The sequence below is a fragment of the Pogona vitticeps genome, chromosome 5 (genome assembly GCF_051106095.1).
Source record: "Pogona vitticeps strain Pit_001003342236 chromosome 5, PviZW2.1, whole genome shotgun sequence".
NCBI lineage: Eukaryota > Metazoa > Chordata > Lepidosauria > Squamata > Agamidae > Pogona > Pogona vitticeps.
Genome location: NC_135787.1, coordinates 143,769,726 through 143,791,811, shown reverse-complemented (window position 1 = coordinate 143,791,811; position 22,086 = coordinate 143,769,726). Strand labels below are relative to the sequence as shown.

Genomic DNA, 22,086 nt, shown 5'->3' with positions numbered 1-22,086 from the left:
CAACCTCTTTGGGTTCTTTTCCACACAGACTAGCACTTTACATAATAAAAGTACTCTAGAAGCAATTATAGTCGGAAAAATGGTTTCTTTAATTCCAATTATCATTTTGTAGTCCCAGTCAGAAAGATAAAAATGGGGAAACTGAGTTCCTTCCACATGGAAGAGCCTCCCATGCTTGTTGCTTGATTGGAGGTAAGAGAAAGAAGAGAGTGATGCCCCGCATAACGAGCACTTCGTTTAACGACGAATCTGCATAGCGATGCAAAAGCGATCGTATTGTGATGTTTTAAATGGTAAAACATCGCTTTACGACAATTGGTAAGCTGTTTCGCCTACCGATTTTCGCATAGCGATGTTTTTAGAACAGCTGATCGGTGGTCCCAAAATGGCCGCCAGGTAAAAAAATGGCTGCCCACAGTGTTTTCGCACCCGTTCCTCGCTTACCGGACAGTGAAAATGGTGGCTGTATGGAGGATTTTCACATAACTGTGAGTTTTATGCCCATAGGAATGCATTAAATGTGTTTTAGTGCATTCCTATGGGCTTTTTTTGTTCCGTATAGCAACGAATCCACATAGCGATGATTTTTCCGGAATGGATTATCATCGCTATCCGGGCCCCACTGTATCAACAACAAAGACCATGGAAACAAGCAAACAATCTGGGAGAGGGGGCACTTCCAACAGTATTTCTGGGAAGTCTCTGTTTCTCGACTTTGTCAGATTAACTTTATATTTTAATTCTTTGGTCTGTGCAACTGTAACCTACCATATTTTTCTGTGTATAAGACGCCCCCATGTATAAGACATCCCCGCTTTTCTAACCCAAAATTAAAAAATCTAAGTGGGGCTTAGCAAATGTAGGGCAAAAAGGATCAAAGTGTTGCAGGATGGCTTTGATCCCTGCTTTCTCCCTTTGTGCTAAGCTCCGCATGGCTTAGCAAAAAGAGGGGGAAAGGGATCAAAGCAATTCCACAACTGCACAATCATTTTGATCCCTTTCCCCCTTATACAGCCATGGAATTGCTTTGATCCTTCCCCCCTCCTTTTGCTAAGCCCCATGGGACTTAGCAAGTAGAGGGAGAAGCAGGGATCAAAGCGATCCTGCAGTACTTTGATCCCTGCTTTCCTTTTGCTAAGGCTTAGCAAGTGGAGGGGAAAGCGGGGATCAAAGCTCTGCAGGATCACTTTGATCCCTGTTTCCCCCTCCACTTGTTTTTTTCTCCTCAGCTTACTTCTGTATATAAGACGACCCTCAATTTTTCGTTTAAAGAATGTAGACAAAAGTATAGTCTTACACACAGAAAAATATGGTAAATCCAGATTGGAGAAACTGATACTTCAGATGTTGGACTTCAACTCTCCTCTCTCTCAGCCAGCAGGGATCATGGGAGTTGTGATCCAACAACTGGAAGACCACAGATTTTCCACACTTGACTCCAAAGAGTGTAGAAACTTAAAACAGATACAGGTAATTACATTTTTGTGCCCAAACCTGGACACTTGGGTGACCAGAGGATTGAAGCAGAGGAGGTGGAACTAGAGTTCCTAGATGAAGTGCTTCACCTCAGGTGAAGACTCCTTGGGAGAAGAGACTTAATCAGAAGTAGGGGGTCTCCTGGAAAGAAAGCTTCTCATTCCAGTGACAGCAACAGGCCAAATCCTGCAACTTAGATATCCTACCAGCTGGCTTATGCTGAGCTTAAAGAACCCAGCTATATAAACCTCAGATTTTGCATGAACCTCTGATTACCTGGACTCATGCATTGCTTTCAATCTAACACCAGATTTTCTAGAAGTTATGCCTGCAACACCCCGCAGCTAATCAAGAAAGGCTTGATTTTTGAATAGGACATGTTCCTTTATGTAGCTACTTTCTGAACACATTAGAAATCTCAACTATTATTTGGTCTCTGGCTATGCTGCCTGGAAATTTCAAAGAATTATAGCCCTAAAACACAAATCTGCCCAGCTGCAATTGAAATATAAATACTCTGCATTAGGTGGAATATCTTTAACCCTCTAAACTCTTATTATTTTAGAATCATAGAGTAATGTGCCCCATCAGGCCATTGAGCCCAACCCCTTAATCAATGCAGGAATCCAAGTTAAAGTATATCTGACAGATGGTTGTTTATTTTTCTCTTGAATGCCTCCAGTGTTGGAGCACTCACCATCCCCCAAGGTAATTTTTCCATTGCTGTACTGCTCTAGCAGTTATGAAATGTTTCCTGATATTCAATTGAAATCTGGCTTCTTGTAACTTGAGCCCCTTGTTATATGTCCTGAATTCTGGAATGACTGAGAACAGATCCTGTGCTTTCTCTGTATGACAACCTTTAAAGAACTGTACAGTGGTGCCCCGCATGACGATAATCCGTTCCAGGAAAATCACTGTTAAGCGAAATCGTCATGCGAAAAACAATTCCCCATTGGAATGCATTGAAACTTGTTTAATGCGTTCCAATGGGGAAATTACCTCGTCATCCAGCAAAGATCCTCCATAGGGGAATCCATTTCCTGAGCGCCGATCAGCTGTTAAAATGGCTGCCCTGCGAAGCATGGGACCAGAAAACACAGGTCAGCCATTTTGCGGAGCTGGAAAAATCATCGTTTTGCGAACAAACAGTTCACGAAGCAAGGACCTAATATCCAGCGAAAAAAGCCCATAGGAAACATCATTTTGCGATCGCTATAGCGATCACAAAAAAGTCATCATCATGCGATTTTGTCATTCTGCGGGGTCGTCGTAATGTGGGGAACCACTGTATTTGAAGAGTACTGTCATATTTTCCCTCAGTCTTCTTCTCCAAGGCTACACATACCCAGTTCTTTCCATCTTTTCTCATATGGGTTGGTTTCCAGTCTCCTGATCATCCTTCTCTATACTTGTTTGAGTTTGTTGGGATCCTTCTTAAAGTGCAGAACTGGACATAGTACTCAAGATGAGGTCTGATCAGTGCCAAATAGAGTGAAAGCAGGACTCCATTTGATTTTGAGACTATACTTCTGTTAATGCAGCCTAAAATATAACTTGCTTTTTTCCCCAGCAAGATTGCACTGTTGGCTCATATTCAGCTTCTGATCTACAACAATTCAAACATCATTTTCACATGTAGTATTGCTGAGCCAGGTATCCCCCATCTTGTAACCATGCATTTTATTTATTTTTCCTTCTGTTAAACTTAATTCTTTTGTTTCCAGCCCAGTGTTTGGGCCTAGTAAGATATTTTTGAATTTTGTTTCTATCTTCTGACATACTAGCTACTCCACCCAATTTTGTGCCATCCACAGATCTGATAAGCATTCCCTGCACCTCCTCATCCAATTCATTAATAAAAATTTTGAAGAGCGCCAGGTCCAAAATTGTGGCTGGTAGTATCCTACTTGTATCTCATCTCAGTTTGAGGAAACGTAGAGTGTACTCTTGAGTACAATTCTGTAACCAACTGTATATCCACCTGATAGTTGTTTTATCCAACCTACACTTAGTTGGTCTGTTAATCTGAATATCATGGGGCACTTTATCAAAAGCTTTATGGAAGTCAAGATATATTACGTCTACAACATTCCCTTACCAATTGCAATATTCCTGGAATCTTCTGGGAATGTACTGTAAGCCTAAAACGTCTGGTGGACCAGATGCTCTCCAGCTCAGAGTTATAGCATTCCCTGTCATGAAGGAAGATTGTACCTGCTTTATTTTTCTTATCAAAGAGACAAAGCTGTATTCAGGAGAATCCAGTCATTTGAACATGCTTATTGGGAAGCACTTTATTTATGTGATCATCACCAAATCTGAAGAGGATAGGTTCCTCCTTGTGGGGACAGCCTCTACACAGGCAAGAATCCTGGAAAATCCTGGTTCTTGCTCACATGGAGCCAAGATAAATATTTTTCAGGTGCATCTGAAATAAAAAACTATAGTCCACAAAAGCATATGCCCAATATAACTTATTGGTTTGTGCATTGCCACAGATGCTGGCGCATACCTGCTGTGCAGTTACACAACATTTGTAACTTTCAGAGGTCAATTGCCTCAGGGTAAGAAATTTCTGTGACCATTCTCTGTCTTGTGCAGAAGTCATACAACAAGAGTTCAGCCACTGTTTTGTTAACCTATCAAAGACTTATTTGGACATTTTGCTCAGCATCAAAGCCAAGGCTGAATAAGATTGATTAGGAACTGTACAAATGTGTGCCTCACTGCTTCATAAAATATGGGCAGACAAGATGGCCAAAACTGTGTTTGAAAGATGCTGAGGTTGAGGGAGAAGAGTGGCAAACCAACATAACAGGAGAATGTTAAATAATATTTAAGTTCCTTAAGTCCCATTGAAGTTGGTGTGCATAATCGTATTCTGGACTGATTGTGAGCAAGTGGTATAGGGGTTTTATAACTAAAATGTGTTGGTGGCCATATACTGGCAAGTTGCAAAGGAAATTGTGATCTCATACAAGAAAGGGTTCTTAGACATGTTAAAGACTAAAACAAATTACTAATCTCATTGTAGTAAATGTGAGATACATATTGGTGCACTAAACAATAGAAGGATAAATATGAAACAAATTATGTTTACATATTAATATCCAGAGCGCTGTTGTCATCTAAGCAATTTAGCAATTTGCAGCTGCTTCATAACTGAGACAAGCTAAAATGTAATGTTAAGATTGCAAGCAGGCTGCTAAGGTTTTGGGATGAAGACACATTTTCTGGAACAGGAAAGTGAAAGGATATTATTTAAGTTTAAAATACAATGCTTACATTTATTGCCTTTTAGTCCACCTTCTATTTCTAGGAGGTGGGATTAATTATAACTCTAAATGCTTACTATGAATTTTATTTAATCAAATTTGCATTCAATTTCTGAAATGTTACATTCAGTGTTTTTCAGCATTTTTATTCTTTAATGCATATTTTACTCTGCAATTGAAGTATAAAAATCCTAGTTTATAACATTTAAAATAATGCATTGAAGAATCATACTTCTATAATACTAAAAGCAACCGTTTAAAAATTATATTTAAAAGTCTGCTTCATAAAATATGAGTATTTATTAGTGAGGATTTTATATCATTTTGCAAGTGAACTTATTAATTTCTACTCCATGAATACCTGTCTAACTATATCGTGTTTCAGTACCTGAAAACCAATATTTAAAGAAGATTGTCCATATTTTTTTTAGTGCAGATTAGGAGGAAATTAGTTTAGTTATACTGTCTAATGGGGCTTTTAAAAATAAGTATAAGGGTAATTATGACCTACCCTGAGTCCCTTTTTGGAAGAAAGGCATGATAGAAATCAAATAAACAAATGTAAATAATGTGTGGTACTGAATGGAAATATGTATCTTGCTGTTGAGATTTATTTAGAAGAATAGGAATAGGTGATGCTGGAGTGTACCTAAACATTAGGGTTCTCATCACCAGTTAATCGGCAATACAGCAAAGCCCCAATTACATTAAACCCAGAGGAAGGGCATGTATTTTAGTATCCCAGGAACTCCCATATAACTGAATAGAAGATGGATTCACCTCTCTTGTCCATTACAGAGAGTTTGAGCAGAAAACTAACAATTGGATTTGCTTGACGTCCACATACCTTCTAGCTCACATTTTTAGGCAGAATAGGACTTTTTGGAGCAAAAATTATATGGAGCACATGAAATAGCAATGGAATGTTAGTCTTTGGCAACACAGGGAAGGCTTAATTTGTACCAGAAAAATTCTGAAATTTATGGAGCAATTTCCATGATACTAATTCTCGTACTTCCTTTAAATCCCCTTCCAAATCCCACCCTTTCTAAACAGCTTTCTGGCATAACCATGGCCCATGCTCCACTTTAACTATGCCCAAGTATATTTTTCCTGTTTATCCATACCACCACACCATATTATCTGATAGTACAGTAAGGTAAAGGTGAAGGTTCCCCTTGACATTTTACTCAGTCGTGTTCGACTCTAGGGGGCAGTGATCATCCCCGTTTCCAAGCCGTAGAGCCAGCGTTTGTCCGAAGACAGTTTCCGTGGTCACGTGGCCAGTGCGGCTATACATGGAACGCTGTTTACCTTCCCACTGAGGTGATACCTATTTATCTACTCACATTTACATGCGTTTGAACTGCTAGGTTGGCGAGGAGCTGGGACAAAGCGACAGGAGCTCACTCCACTGCGTGGATTTGATCTTACAACTGCTGGTCTTCTGACCTTGCAGCACTCAAAGGCTTCTGCGGTTTAGCCCGCAGCGCCACCACGTCCTTGGTGGCAATACAATACTTTACAGTAATATCAGTTATCTATTATTATCTATATATAATATAATATAATATAATATAATATAATATAATATAATATAATATAATATAATATAATATTATATTATATTATATTATATTATATTATATTATATTATATTATATTATCTATAGCAATTGTACTTGACTATGACAGCAAAAAAGTATAGTTCCAGCTTCTAAGAAATTACGTTAAGAGTTTCCCCTTGTAATTAGGAGCTAATACAGGCACCAAAAAGAGCAAGGCATCTCTTACTGATTTAGTTGAGAAAAAGTGATTATCTAGAATTTATGATCTAGGAATTTTGTTTCTCATAAGCTAAATAAATGAACAGTATTATCTCAGGTTTATGAAGTGGATTCTCAAAAAAAAAAAAAACAAATGACTGTACCTAATTTGTACCTTGCTTTGTACCAAATTGGATTGTCTGATCAAAAGCACTGGGATGGTGAGATTTCAGGCTGACCTTAAATTTTATTTGTAGAAGACCTCATATTATTACAAAGTGCCTGACCTAAAAATATAGTATACAGAAATAGTTACAGTATTATAAAGAGATGACTTCAGTTTATTCAACAGATTTATAACTCCAAAGTGAACTGTGGAATTTTGTTTCCAATATGGACAGAACCAAGAGACGGAAGGGGAAAGAATATAGTTTCTGGACAACCGAACTGGCCACAGCAATTGCCACAATCTCTGCCAGGGCTCACATCCTACACAGCCTTACCTACACACCCATGGAACAAAGAGATTTTCCCCCATGTCTACTAGTGCTGCTATGACTTATGGAAGGCTCACAACCAGCCCCAGGAAGATTTTTTTCCCCTTTTGCCAGGACCTCTGTTGCTGTTCCTGCTAGGGCTTGTGCAACAAGAAGTATTACAAAGTACAGCTTGGAATTCAGCCCAATACATGCTTCAGGTTCCCCCCCGCTGTTTTGGCCTGCTGACATTAGACGTGTTCACCACACATACAAAAACATTCACAGTGAGCCTGTGAGGGTGCCCAGCTTTTAAGGCCATTACACATACAAAATCAAACATTTCCCTCCTCTGATTTTGCTTGCTCTGAGATATGTCTCCCTGAATGGAGAGCTGGAGAAGCACAGCAACTGAGACCTCAGCTTCACGGGTGCCTGGCAAAAGCATCACCATCACATGTTCCAAAGACAAATGCTTTCTTGCTGACTAGAGAAAGATTTTCTTCCTATCATATCCAGTTCTCCGAGTAGGACAGAGCACAGTTTGGAAAAGATTTAAGACTCCCAAAATACCAGGATTTAGATCTGGCAGGAGTGCATTTGCACACTACTTTTTGGTCAAATGAATGTTTTCATCCCTCTGGATTCATTTGCAATGGAGAGGTGGCAGGCAGGGTTCTTCTCGGAACATAATTATTCCTTTAATTTACTGTTCTAAATTATGCTTCACGAAGTATGATGTGGAAAGTATCCAAAGGTTTTTACAACCCTCCTCTGATTAGCTTACAAAGTATCCTACTTTTGATTTTTCCCCTGTCTTCATGCCAATCAAATAACTGCTCCTTGTGATTTTTAAAAATATGTTAGGGGTTCTTTGGAAACATAGATGAGAAGCCAGTTGTGTATTTCTGCTGGATCCCACCATTTCCACAAGGATTGACAAGACCCTCCCTTCCTGCATGCCCTTGTACATCCTAAAATCCTAGTTAGGAAGCCTTCTAGAGCAAGGTTTTTGGCAAAATGGAAGGCTGCACAAGTAGGGGAAAGGAAAATATGCCCCTATTCTGTCTGTAATACCAAAGCACACAATTGGCTTTTTACTGCAGTGTTTTAAAATTGGGGGGGGGGGCAGTGTTCTGCAGAGTGATGCATGGCCATGTGCCACCATCATCCCCAACAGTTCTCAGACCATAGGCATATTGCTTTCTTGATGTACACCTCCCAACTTCCCTCAGCCAGCTTGGCTATGCTGGTCTAAAGGTAAAGGTTCCCCTTGACAAATTTTGTCCAGTCGTGTTCGACTCTAGGGGGCGGTGCTCATGCCCGTTTCCAAGCCATAGAGCCAGCGTTTTGTCCAAAGACAATCTTCCGTGGTCACATGGCCAGTGCAACTTAGACACGGAACGCTGTTACCTTCCCACCGAGGTGGTCCCTATTGATCTACTTGCATTTGCATGCTTTTGAACCGCTAGGTTGGCGGGAGCTGGGACAAGCGACGGGCGCTCACTCCATTGCGTGGATTCGATCTTACGACTGCTTGGTCTTCTGACCCTGCAGCACAGGCTTCTGCGGTTTAGCCCGCAGCGCCACCACGTCCCCTGCTGGTCTAAGGATTCCCCAAAATGATCTAAGGTTAAGCCTTCTGGATCTAGGAAGTGAACCATGCCATCCTCTCCTATATTTATAGATGGCTGGAACAGAAAAAGGGCCACTATAGGGTGATTTGATCTGCCCAGTCAATTCATGCTTCCCCCTTCCTGAGATGGAGACCCACCAAAGAGGAATGAGCAAACTCTTGCTGTCGTTGTATTTCCCCAAAAATCTTCCTTTCTTGTCAGAAGCACCATGCATTTTGTAGTTGTTTGTAGGCATGCATAGAGTTATGCAGCTAGTGAGAGGAGAAATATGTTGCAAGCCAAACTTCTTCCTTGTGGAATTTGATGCCCGCTTTTGATACTGCTAGTCCATGTTTTTCAATCATTCAAATCCAGCTGTCAATAAGGGAACATTTCCCTAGCCCTGCCATCTTGCTTAGACCTCCATAAACAATGCTTTCTTGTGTGAATCCGGGCCTAGGAGTGTTTATCTGAGAGGTCTGCTTCCTCCGCTAGTTAGGACAGAGCGCTTATTTCCTAGGGATGCTTAACTGGCAAGGCCAACTACTCTTCACAAAGATACTACATGATGTTCTCCATCATACACCTGTTGCTCTTCAAAGGTGAAGACTTTCCTCTTCAGGAAGCTTTCTCTCAGTGACTGACTGCGTGAGTGGAGCTGTTAAACAAATTGTTGTGCCTTACTGCTTTGAATGTGTTTTTGGTGTTGTTTTTATTTCACCTGTTGTAGTATAGTATTTGTTTGATCTTTTTAAGTACAGTATCTGTATACTTACTGTTTTTAGCTTTAAACATTGTCTTTTAATGATGCAAGTTGTCGAGTCCTTTTAAGGTGAAAGGTAGCTAAAAATACTTTAAATAAACAAAATAAAATAATGTTTAAATGGATAAATTAGGTAAGGTACGTAGTGCCATTCCTAATCAAAAAGTATAAAAGCTATGCTTTTACAGCTTTGTTCATGAGCTATGCTTTCTGCCCATAAAAATAAAGACCGAGATCTTTTTTTCACCTCCCTCGTTTCATGCCGCCTCCCTTCCCCGTGAGAACGGAGCCTGAGTGTTTGCGTTTTCCTGCAACGTCCTCCTTTTCAAAATATATTATTTTTTTCAGTGTCAAATACTGCATTCTTCAAAAAGAGAACAGCAGAACTAAAATATCTGTGGCGATCGCGCTCCTTTCCTTATTATGGGAAGAAGCGGACAGTGCCTTTGAAAGCTGAAAGCCACCGAGTAAGACACTTTAAAATGTCGGAAGGCTCTAACATGGCTATTACGGGACGGTAAAAGAAGCTCGGGCCATTGGATTTATTCGGCCTACAACTCTCTCCAGCCCTAACCAGCACAGACAATAGTAATGGACCCAAGGAATTACTGTACAATCTCAACCAAAGCACCGACGGCAACTTCAAGACGGAAATTGCAACGCCAACTCCCTTCCGCCCAAAGTGAAGCCGGAAACCCGACGCTTCGGCGAACCTTGACGAACGCCGAAAACGCGATTGACCCGGAAGTGCTCCGAAGCTGGAGACGCCGCCGCCGTCGTCACAGAGCGCAAGCGGTTGCTGCGGGATCGAAAGCAACTGCCATGATGGCCGTGGAGAGCCCGTCCTATCCGAAGTCCTCTATCGAGGATGATTTCAACTACGGGACTAACGTGGCCTCGGCCAGCGTGCACATCCGCATGGGTAAAGAGTCCCCCGCCCCCTTGCCTCTCCCCCACCTCCCAGCCTTGTTTCTGTCCCGGGTTCTCGTTTCCTCTTCCAAGTCTTGCTTACGGTAGCTTCATATGTTTGCCTGTACACACGACCTTCTGATCGCCCAGTCTTTAGGCCTCATCTGTATGTTTTGTAAGCTTAAAGTGCGCATTTAGACATGTCTACCCAAAAGGTAACCCCCCTTGAGTTCAGTAGGCTTCGGCCGCAAGTAACTGGGTATATGGAAGCTTTAAAGGATGATTGTGGGTGTTGTGGTGGAAGGGACCTACCAGAGAGGAGACGCTGACATTTCTCTGATCCGTAGTGGCGGGGTGGGAGCATCAGAGGCCTATATAGTATTATAAAAATCATCGCCTCACCAGTTACAGGTAACCTGTGAGGCTGCGGAGAAAAACTTGGCAATAACATCTCCCCTCCCAGCCCCGAAAACTAAAGCAAAACTAGAAAGTCTTGAAAGTATCGTCTTGAAAGTTTAATTCATGCAGTATGGTGTACTAAGAGGAAAGCAAACTAGCTAGTATTATTTTCCTCACAGAAATTAGGAGTAAAGCTGAAATGTGTTATGCCTGTTTTGGAAATCAGAGGTAAAGTATAAAGTAACCACCAGCATTGCTAGCTGTTAATGCCTTTATTATATTGCAGGAGGGCTGACTGAATATTTTTATTTTGCAGAATTACAGCCACCAGGTGTTTGATAGCCAGTAGTTTATATCAGCTCTCATAAATTCACCAAAGGATGATTGCCTACTGTTAGTTAAATACCATGGTAAAAATCCTATTGGGATTTTTCAGGGTAATATAAATTATGGCAGCAAACTGCAGATAACTAACGAAGTGCTGACTATGTGACAGTCAGCACCTGAATTTTGCTACTATAATTGATACGACTTCACTTACTCCACAGTAAAATCCCAATAGGATTCATGCCAGTGCTATAGATCAACAAGTCTGTGCTGTGCAATTGTCATGTATTAGTTTGATGTAGCTAGATAGCAGAGCAATTGGGGAGACTTTTCTCACAGACTTAGAAGTGGAGATGGGAGGCAGGCGCAGAACATGCGAGTTGCAGGAAAGGGCATCATGTATAAAGAAGGTCTGTGGGGCTGCACAATTGATCGTGCTTGAAAGGTCACAGTTCCAAATTTCAGATGATTAGAGCAGACTTGAAAGGCTTCTCACCAGTGTGTGCGTGTGAGAGAGAGAGTTTTATGTGCCACTAGGTCAGTTTCAATTTACAGTGATTCTAGGATAGTTTCCAAGGTGTGTGAATTATTTAAGGAGTAGTTTTATCATTGCCTGTCTAAGTGAGTTTCCATATCCGAGGGGGAATTTGAACCAGGTCTTCTGAGTCTGACACTCTGTCTATTATATGACTTTCATTAAACATCTTGCATCAGTCAGATTGGAAACTGAAAAACAGCAGAGCTAGCCCACTCCTGTGTCTTAAAAATGATATGAAACACATAAAGCAAGCAACTGAAGCCATTAATTAAATAAAAAGGTTAGGAAACACTGCATCTCCTTACCTTCTGTATTTCCAGATGCCATTAAAGTTACACTAGTAGAGATGGTAAAGGTGACAACAGCCCTGTGAGTTCCTCCTGCACAAGGAGGCTTTTAGCCAATTATGAGATCTAACCACACTCTTTATACAGGTGTCCTTTGCAACATGTATATTCATAGTGAATGCAGAGGGGGATGGAGGTTGTTGGGAAAGTTATACGGTATTTGAAAAGAAAGTAACAGTTCAGTAGTCAGCCGTTTATGCCAGAGCAACAGACCCTTAAGGCAAATAAATCTGCACTTGCTGTTCTCCATTTAGGAAGCACTGCATTAATTGGGCAAGGAAATAGTAGTGACTTCACTTGTTCAGATAGCCTAATGGTAACTTTGTTAATACATAACAAATGTGGTGTTCATCTCTGATTGCCTTTTGAGGATTGCATTTTCCATTTTTCATGTAAAGTATTAACATTTTTTGCCTTCAGGTACAACTCGCATTTTCCTTTCCTGCTTGCTTTTATGCTTTATTCAAACTATATGTTACTTTTTCTTTGTTAGGTAGTCTTTAAACCAAATTGAATAATAGTTAAATTAAGATATGTTTTGTTTCCCTTATTTTAGCTTTTCTGCGCAAAGTCTACATCATACTTTCAGTTCAAATTTTCTTGACGACGGTGACCTCTGCAGCTTTTCTGTACTCCAACACAATTCGGACATTTGTACATGAAAGGTAGAGTCTTATGGGGATTCCAGCTGTGTAATACTTTTTCCTGCTTTTCCATGTGCAGTGGATATTAATATAATGGCCTAAATCCAATGCAGTGAAATTTCCTTCCCCTTCCAGCTGTTCCCCCATTGCCCAAACATCAGCTCTTGGGGGAGGAGCATCTGAGCCCTTTCCCTGAGCCAGTTTTGGGGAGATGAAGTGGGCAGGGCAGGTTGTCAGTAGAAGTCCAGTATTACTCCAGTACTACTCAGTGTCTGCTAATATGGTGTTATACTATTAATATATTAGTATGGCATTGGGTCCCCTTATTGGGAGAAAGGTGGCCTATGAATAAAACAAATAATAAATTAGACTATGGTGTTATCCAAGCAATTTTGCTTTTGAAGCATGGTTCTGTGTGTTTTACGGACTAGAAGTCATGATCCTTATGAGTGGTGTGGAATCTATGGCCCCCCAGATGCAATAGATTTCAGCTCCCATAATTTCTATCCAGCATAGGCAACGATTAAGTATGAAAGGAATTGTAGTAGAGTAACATTTGGAGGATTGTAAAGCCCTCTGTCTAGTCACCACTAAACAGTGACGATAAATTAGTATTGTCAGTTTTACTTTTTGACTTGCCTGATTCTTACCTAGTCTGACTCCAATATGGAGAATAACAGAATGCTTAACTGTTTTGTTCCATGATGCTCATTGAGGCACAAGGGTAAGGTCTGGTCTTTATGTTCAGGCTATATATATTTAGGGAGGACTTAGATCTTTAGCTGTGCTATGTTAAACAGAGTAGAGGAAAAAGGAGATATTAATCACCTAAGTAATTCTGCTTAAGACTATTCATGTTCATGTGAATGACCTCACCTCACTACTATGTAGTAGAGAGAAAAAGTCCTACTGGTTTGGGTGGAAGGAACTGCTGCCACGCCCTGCCAGTTGTGAAACAGGCACTGGTTTTGCTCCCAGTTAAAGTATGTCTTGGATTACACCCAACTTGCTTTGTTCCATACATGTCAGTGACTCCCGGAATTCCATGGCAAGAGTTTTATTTCCCTCAGCTGTGTCTCTGAATGGGACCAAACTCCATTCACCAATAGAGTTCATACAGATATATATTGCTACCATGAAACTTTATAGAAAAGTTTATAGAAAAGTTGAGAACTTATTGTATTTGAAATTCTGGTAACGTTATACAATCAACTATTTAATTTTGAAGAAAGATGTTTTCACTATCTCCATTGTGGACTATGTCAGTATTTTAGATGTCCAAGAAATTCTTTGTAGACATCCTTTTTTGTATACATTCTGAAGATTGGGTCCTTTGGGGGAGAAAGGTGGGGTAGAAATAAATAATAGAGGGTATTTTCCTCTAATGTTCGTTATGTTGTTTGTTAAATCTTACAGCCCAGTTTTACTTCTGGTATCTTTGCTTGGTTCTTTGGTTGTGATTGTGGCACTGACCCTGTACAGACATCAGCATCCGGTTAACTTGTATCTTCTTTTTGGATTTGTAAGTAATTCACTCACATATTTAGTTTTTTAATGCTTTTGTGTTCCTAGATTATCTGGTCAAGTAGTTGTATATGCAATATTGTTGTGGATGCAGATTTTCTTCTTAAAGACTTTTATTCTTACTATCTTTGTTCTATAATACTCTTTTGTAATGTCACTGAAAAACATCATGGAATATTTGCTATGCCTTTTAAAAATGATGTACACCCAGCTTCCTTCTATGTATATGTATTCTTCAGACATTTGTCTCAAGATCAAAATACGTTGGCTTCCAGCACAAATTAGGCCAACATCTTATATTCAGAAAAAGGTAGTTTCTTGTCATACCAATGCAGTCATAAAAACTGTTGATTGAATTGCTTAGTGAGTAATGGTTGCTTTTCATTATTTTTCACAGACACTTTTAGAAGCATTGACTGTTGCTATTACAGGTATGTGTTCTTACCACTTCCAGTGTGACTCCATATGAGAGCCTCTGCTATTCTCCTGCAACTGAGAGAAGGAAAGGGAGGGGCTGGCAGATTACCTCTACAGTGGTAGTGAGCTTTCAGAAGTGCTCCTAAGCAGTAAATTGTTTCTAAATAGAACTTCCCCATAATTTTTGCTCTGATGGCCAGTGCAGATTGGGATAACATCAGGGTGGATTTTATTTAAATCAGACTTAAGTCACAATTTAAATTTAAAATATTGGGTTTTTAACTTTTTAAATAAAATTTGATATTTAAAATTTAAATGGTGATTTAAATCAATTTGATTTTTAAAAATCTGTGATTTCTATCCACCCTGGGTAGCATTAATTGCCTCCCATTGGTTTGGAAGGAGCAAATTCACCCTTTGAACCCCATGGTGGTTTCACACAGTGATTCTGTTTCCTGGGAGATTAGGAAGAGCTATATAATCAGGTTCTTGCCACTAGTGTATGCATGAGTGTCTTTATGAAAAGAAGCTATAAATGCCTATCCCTCTGATATTTTGGAAGGGAGCAAACTTTGGGAAGGGATCATAGTTTTGACCTTCACTTTGCAGAATAAAAAAAAATTAAAAGGAAATATTTTGACTTCTATTACCATCTTCCAGCTAAAATGGACAAGGGCATTAGAAACGTGCAAGCATGGTTTGAGTGCTGCCCTATTCCATTTCAAAATATTACTAGAACAGAGGCTGGGATCCAGTTGTGTATTGTGTTTATGGAAAAACTCAGCCAGCAGATCCAGAAGAAGGTGATTCATCTCCCCTTGCGGCCCCCCCCCCTCCCCCAGTCTGGAACACCAAAGTACACTCCTCTGGAGGCGTAACCTACTCTCCTGGAGAGAATATTGAGAGCATGCGTGGGAAGAAGCATTACCTCCTCCTGAATTGGCTGATGGAGCATCTTCCATCACTGATGCGTAGCACTGGAGACTGGCCATACCAGGGGTGGGCAATTAATTTCTATACGGGGGGGGGCACATGAAAAATCTGAATTGTGTTTGGGGGCTGAACCAACTTTACTTAAAAATAAAATGAAACAGTGATGTTATGATTGTTTTTATTTTAAACTTGTTAATCTTCACAAATACTAAAGAGTTTTTTTGTGGTATGTTAAAGATAAGCAACTGATCAACTTTAGATAAAAAGCTATAAATGGTTTTGATGTTCAAAACTGTCCACGGGCCAGACAGGAGCGGCTCGCGGCCTGTATGTGGCCCTTGGGCCGCACTTTGCCCAGGTCTGGTGTATACTAAGGACAATAATGTTTGCACCTTACTCTTCCACTGCAACCCCTAGACATGTACTGTACATACAGTGGTGCCTCGCACAACGGGCACCTCGTAGAGCGATGAATTCGCTCTACGAGGCCGTTTTTGCGATTGCAAATGCGATCGCAAAACGATGCCCATATAGGTGGTAATTCACAGAGCGAAGGTCGGTAAGCTGCTCGCTTACCGACCTTCGCTTTGCGACCCGCTGATCAGCTGTCCGGCGGGTCCAAAATGGCCGCCGGAACAGCCGAAAGGGGCCGGGGCGCAGCGTTTTCGCGCCCTTGGTAAGCAAGGGGAGTGCGCGAAAACGCTGCGGAAGCCCCGAAATGGCTGCGCGCCATTTTGGACCCGCCGGACAGCTGATGGCAGCCATTTTGGCGCCCTCGTTGTGCGAGGGGAGGGCGCGAAAATGGCTGCCGGCCCCTGGGAAACATCGCACTACGGTGAGTATTCTATGACATTGGAACGCATTAAACGCTGTTTAATGCGTTCCAATGCCTTTTTGTGTTCCGTAGTGCGATGTTTCCCACAGCGAAGGTTAATCCGGAACGGATTAACCTCGCTGTGCGGGGCACCATTGTAGTTATTTTTGGTTTAGAACTGAGCTCTCAAGCTATGTATTGGCTTTAACAAATGTGTACATAGTTGTTAATATAAACCAAATGCAGTTAATAAAATAATGGATTTAATATTCAAAATATGAGCAGGATAAACTAAAATAAGACTATCACATGTTCAGTATATGATTTAAAAATACTTTTCTTTGTTTCTTTGTTTTCTCTAGTGACTTTCTATGAAGTATCAGTTGTCCTACAAGCCTTTATTCTCACTACTGCTGTGTTTTTGGCTCTCACGACATATACTTTACAGTCCAAAAGGGATTTCAGCAAAACTGGAGCAGGGTACGTTACTTTCCAATGTCCTTATTAAATACCTCATTGTTATACAGTATGTCCAGTATGATTGGACTTACAAAAATAACTTACAAAAAATTAGAATTTTTGGATACTTTTAGAGGTTAACTGATCACAGTCATGCTGGAATGACATACAGTATTGGTGACTTCTATCAAGATATGCCCTTTGAAAAACCTACGTAGCTGCATTTATGAAGTGTGCACTGGGTTGAGTTCATACTAGAAAAATTAAAGGAATTGGATTAGAAACTAATGAGAGCTGTTAGTAGAAGATGTGTCAAAATAGGATTGCATATATTAAAATACTACATTCTTTTTTGTCTAAAATGAAAACACTGTTTTAAAATTAAATCTGTTATTGTGCATTCACAGGTTGTTTGCTTGTTTGTGGATTCTTTTCCTTGCAAGCTTTTTAAACGTAAGTTTTCAAGAGTATGGCTAAGAATAGAAAATATACTGGAGAAAATACTGGAGAATTAGAATTAGATATAATTTAAATATAAAATATTTAAGAATAGCAGCTAAACTAGAATGCTGGAATGCTTGAAATGGTATGTCCTCTAAATTTGTTTTCTTTGTTGTTGTCAAATATTTGGTGGTGAGAAACAGACTAAGTCAAAATATTAGTAAATACAGTATAAGCAATTTTAACATGGAGTATTCCTCAGTGAAAGCTGAGGAAGCTGAAAGTAGTTTATCACGTAGCAGAAAATATAATATGTAGTTACCATATAGCAGAAAAGATAACTGAATCGTTGCTGTTACTGTGCTTTTCTGTGTGTTTGGACCTTATGCCAAACCATTTTCAAATCAAAGATTTTTAGTTTAATTTGTCAATTGAGCCATCACATTAACTTCATTTGAGCCTTCGTAAAGAATTTTGGCATGAAGAAGGGAGAAACTGTATCATTTTACTTGAACTGATGGATAGCTCAGTGGTTTAGGTCTCTGGCTGCAGAGGTAGAGGTGCCTCTTTGACAGGGGCTGGACTAGATGATCCATGCAGTCCTTTCTGGTTCTGAAGTTCTAAGATGATGATGATGATTATAAGATCTGTCAGCCACATTCTGTTGATTCCAGAAATCTCCAGAGGTATCATGTTATAGTGCCCCCAACCAAAGGCTGTAATCTGTTCCCATGGATTTCAGCTAATGGGACATAAGTGCTACTGGAGACTGTGGTTCTTAGATCTGAATAAAAACACGTGGCATTGTATTGTATGTTGCAGAAGTGCTTTCCTTTGCTTCCAGTACTTAAATTTTGAAGCCACAGTTTGAGTCTGAAATAGAGGGGGGGACGGGACACAATTCTAGTGTTTTATCAGATGTACTGTATGTCACACTGCGTATGTTAATAACGTTCAAAAGGATGTGAGGGTTGTCATCTTGTCAGAAGTAAAGGTAACATGAAATATGTTTGTGAATAAAGTATTGAGTGCTGAGTCTTTAAACGTAAAAAAGGATGTTTTTCCTGATGATTCTCAGCGAGATTTAAGAGTTTCTGAAGAAAAACACAGGTGGTAAAGAATGCACTTCAAAATGCTTTGTGGATTTTTATGCTTTTGAAGAACAGCAAAGGCAAAATGCTAAGTATTTTCTTTGAAGTAGTTGGTGCTTAAAAACCATTTAGGACAGCCTTATCTGCAATGTGTTTAAACTAGTCATAAGACTCACATCAGCAGTATTGCAGTTTCATCACAGCTGGGAGATGAAAATGTAGTCCTTTATTTTAAAAGTGTTGTCGCTTTAGAAAATAGGAGGCCTACTGTAGTGGCAGTAATGTAGGTGGATGTGATAGGGTTGTCTCTTGATAGAAATGGGGAAAGTTCTGAAGTCTTGAATCCATGCATTAGAGATGGGCGTTTACCGGAGATCAGCATTTTGGCAGATCAGGCCCATGGGCATTGCGTGGGAGCCCCTGGATTCTGTGCCTTAGACTTCAGTACCATGGACTTCCCTGCTCCACCTCCTCCTCTGATTGGGCATTCACAGGAGGAGACAGGGCACCAAATGTAGACCACCATACAACACTGTGGACCTGATCCCAAACTGCGGTAAGTGCCCATCTCTACTATGCATACAATCCAGGAAGAAATATTGTATGTTTTTACATAAACAAACAATATGTATAATTATAGTGTCATTGTTATGTTAGATTTTGATGTGCAGTTATGAAATGAATGTGCACTAAATCTTTTTGTGTTCTCTGGTTACAGCTTTTTTTCCATAGTGAAGTAATAGAACTGGTATTTGCTGCTGCGGGAGCCCTTCTGTTCTGTGGCTTTATAATCTATGACACACACCTGCTCATGCACAAACTTTCCCCTGAAGAATACATACTGGCTGCAATTAACTTATACTTGGACATCATCAATCTGTTTCTCCACCTGCTTCGCTTGCTTGAAGCATTTAATAAAAAGTAACTAGGAGTTGTTGTTCAGTCTTCTCAAATCATTAGGATGTGGCATACAAAGAGTTAATTAAAGACCTAGAAAATCTGCAGTGTGCTTTGAGATTGAAGCTTCTTTTCTACATTCCATGGTGGTTTCAGTGTTTTCTGTACAAAGAGTGCTTTAGAGAGCTGATGCTTATGAATCTATTCTGAGATCGGCTAATTACATATTGCAGTCATCTTGACTGTTTGGTAAAGGCTTCATTCCTTTCATTCGCATATTATTATTGATGGGAAGACTTGCTCATCAACATTCAATTGTGCCAATAAGCACTATTAAATCCTATTTATTTATCCAGTAATTGCCACAGATGTGTCCTTTGAGATTCACACTTGTCACTGGCTGGATAGCATAAAATTAAATTTCTTTAATTCAATGCTGAAGTTTTAACTAACTTAAAATCTGCTTGTTGGTGGTCATTTGTATAAATCTTCTGGTACAAGCAATTTGATTTCGGAGAAATATCCTGCGGTATCACTTTACTCCACCCCGATACTCTTTATTAAATAATATTAGAATATTTAAAGTCCAAACATTGCTATATTTTTTAAAATATACAACCTCCATGTGTTTTCATAGAGGGCCTGGGATAGCTTTGGTCTGAAAATGGATACAAGTGAAAATATAAATGAATGTATGGCAGTATTTCCTTTCATCTGGAAGGCCTGCACCAGAAGACTGCTTTGGGTCCTTTGTTGAAGGCTTGAGAATTTTAAGAAGCTCAAAGTATATATCTGCTGTAGAGCTTCTTGGTTTCTGTTGAACTGCTGGAGACGTTTGAAGTACACTTTGACCCCTCTACTTTTTCTTTGGTCGCTAGCACAGAGTACAGATATTTTAGTGCAGTTCAGTATTTGTTGGTTGGCATTTGTTTGGTCTTGTAGTATGAAGTGCTGGCAGAGCAACAGAGGCAATTACACTCCATCTGCTCTTCTATTAGGGTGATGTTAAGAACTTATGAAAATAAATTTTATGAAATGGTAGTCATACAAGTCATTTGTCTCTTTATTTGCTTTGTGTCCACTGTTGCAAGACTGTAAATGAATAGTTTCTAGATCATTAACCAAGTATGAGCAGAAAATTTGATAGTTCACATAACCATATAAGCTTGTACCACATAGGTAACTCAAAATCTTTACACATTTAATATAATATATTTTAATTTTTAAAAGATTCCATACTGTATTAAAAAAATCAGTGCCAATGCTAAACTAAGCCCTGCTGGTTCGTAGTTTAAGTTACATCCTCAGAGTTCATGATCTAAGTGAGGTGCCCTATTTCTGCTTCACTTACAGCTAAATGGACAGGAGTTTTGTTTTTTGTTTTTGTTTTTTTTTTGTTTTGTTTTTTTGTTTTGTTTTTTTGTTATAGTATATCAGGATATTGTGGCCCATAATAGAAAATTTACTCCTTGTACATGAACCAGAATGTTCTATTAGGCATTCATTTTGTAACAGGTGTGCAGCCACAAGGTCAGCACATATAGCTGATGCAATCCTTGAAATGTGTATTGGGCATGATGTAATGTCTAGGAGAAGACATCAGGTGATGTGTCAGTAATTGGTTGTTCACAATGCTGCACATTATACTGGAATATGGAGCTTTGCATGGAGAGTTGCTGCATGGTGTCCGTTTATTTTGCTTATGTGTATTGTTTACTCCGCTGACTAATGTACATAGTCCTGCTGTACATATTTTGTAAATACACTGCTGGTGAAGGAATCTACTGTCTCTTTGCTGTTGACCTGGAGGACTGACTTGTCTCGGACCCATCTCCACGCCCAAACTCCTGACACAGTAATTATTGGTATATTTTCCAAGAATCAGAAAAAAAGTGCAAGCCTGTTTTTAAATAACCCAGTAAAGTTTCTCACATTTTTTTAGAAATCCTGTCTTTTCTTACAAATTGTTACAAGCATCACTGTTGCAAGCATTCCTATCCAAACATGTTACACAGATCTGCACATCCCAAGAGTATATGTTCAGTACACGTAATAGGCTGAGTTATATTTTGTTGGCAACTGTGAATAAGAACTGCTCGTGGAATTAAGGAGTCGAGGAAAATCAAGGCTTTTTAGTTTCACTTCTTACCAAAGACTAGTTATGACCCAGCAGCTCTCAGCCATGTGGTATACTACAGATGCTTTAGACTACAATTTCCATCATGTCTTGGTTGAGACTGATGGGTGTTGTATGCCATTGAATGTTGGTAGTGGAATAGCAACCACTTAAGCTGAATAATTTGATCCTGCAATAAAATCAAAAGACAGCTCCCTTCATTTTGTCGTGGGCCTGAAAGTCAATGTTCTCCAGCAAAAGAAGTCAGAGGCTGGTGGGGGGCTTCACTGTGAAATGGCAAAGCTTGAAAATATCAGTAAATTTGATTTTGTTCATTTAGGACTCTGATAAACAGGTTTTTTTCTCTTACTGCTAGTGGTAAAAGTAATAAACATTGCAATTTAATTGTTACTTAACACTGCAGCTGTGAAAGATCACAAGGCTTGCATACCTGTGTGTAGAAGTGTCACATCTGGCGCTTGCCTCTTGTGTTCTAGGTCCATTGTTTTCATGGACACACAAATATATAGACACTGTTTTCAGTTTTGATGTTGAGCTTCAGGCCATTTTTTGCACTCCTTTTTTGCCCTCATTAAGAGGTTCTTAAATTCCTCCTCACTTTCTGCCATCAGAGTAGTATCATCTGCATATCTGAGGTTATTGATATTTCTTCCGGCAATCTTAATTCCGGTTTGGGATTCCTCCAGTCCAGCCTTTTGCATGATGCATTCTGCATATAAGTTAAATAAGCAGGGAGACAATATACAGCCTTTCCCAATTTTGAACCAATCAGTTGTTCCATATCTAGTTTTAACTGTTGCTTCCTATCCCACATATATATTTGTCAGGAGGTAG

General features: G+C 39.7%; 1 protein-coding gene across 1 annotated transcript; it reads left to right on the top strand.

Annotated features, from left to right (window-relative positions):
* Positions 1 to 10,108: 10,108 nt before the first annotated feature.
* On the top strand, positions 10,109 to 20,156 carry TMBIM4 (transmembrane BAX inhibitor motif containing 4). The gene is made up of 7 exons (XM_020786056.3): positions 10,109 to 10,297; positions 12,452 to 12,560; positions 13,956 to 14,061; positions 14,461 to 14,494; positions 16,590 to 16,707; positions 17,094 to 17,139; positions 18,937 to 20,156. Exons 1-7 carry the CDS (start codon positions 10,198 to 10,200, stop codon positions 19,141 to 19,143), a joined length of 720 nt encoding a protein of 239 aa, XP_020641715.3. The 5' UTR covers positions 10,109 to 10,197; the 3' UTR covers positions 19,144 to 20,156.
* The last annotated feature ends 1,930 nt before the right edge of the window (positions 20,157 to 22,086 follow it).

Coding starts and splice junctions, on each gene's coding strand:
- TMBIM4 (XM_020786056.3), top strand. CDS start 10,198: ATGATGGCCGTGGAGAGCCCGTCCTATCCGAAGTCCTCTATCGAGGAT. Junction 14,062..14,460: donor TGTATCTTCTTTTTGGATTT/GTAAGTAATTCA, acceptor TATTTTTCACAG/ACACTTTTAGAAGCATTGAC. Junction 17,140..18,936: donor TCCTTGCAAGCTTTTTAAAC/GTAAGTTTTCAA, acceptor CTCTGGTTACAG/CTTTTTTTCCATAGTGAAGT.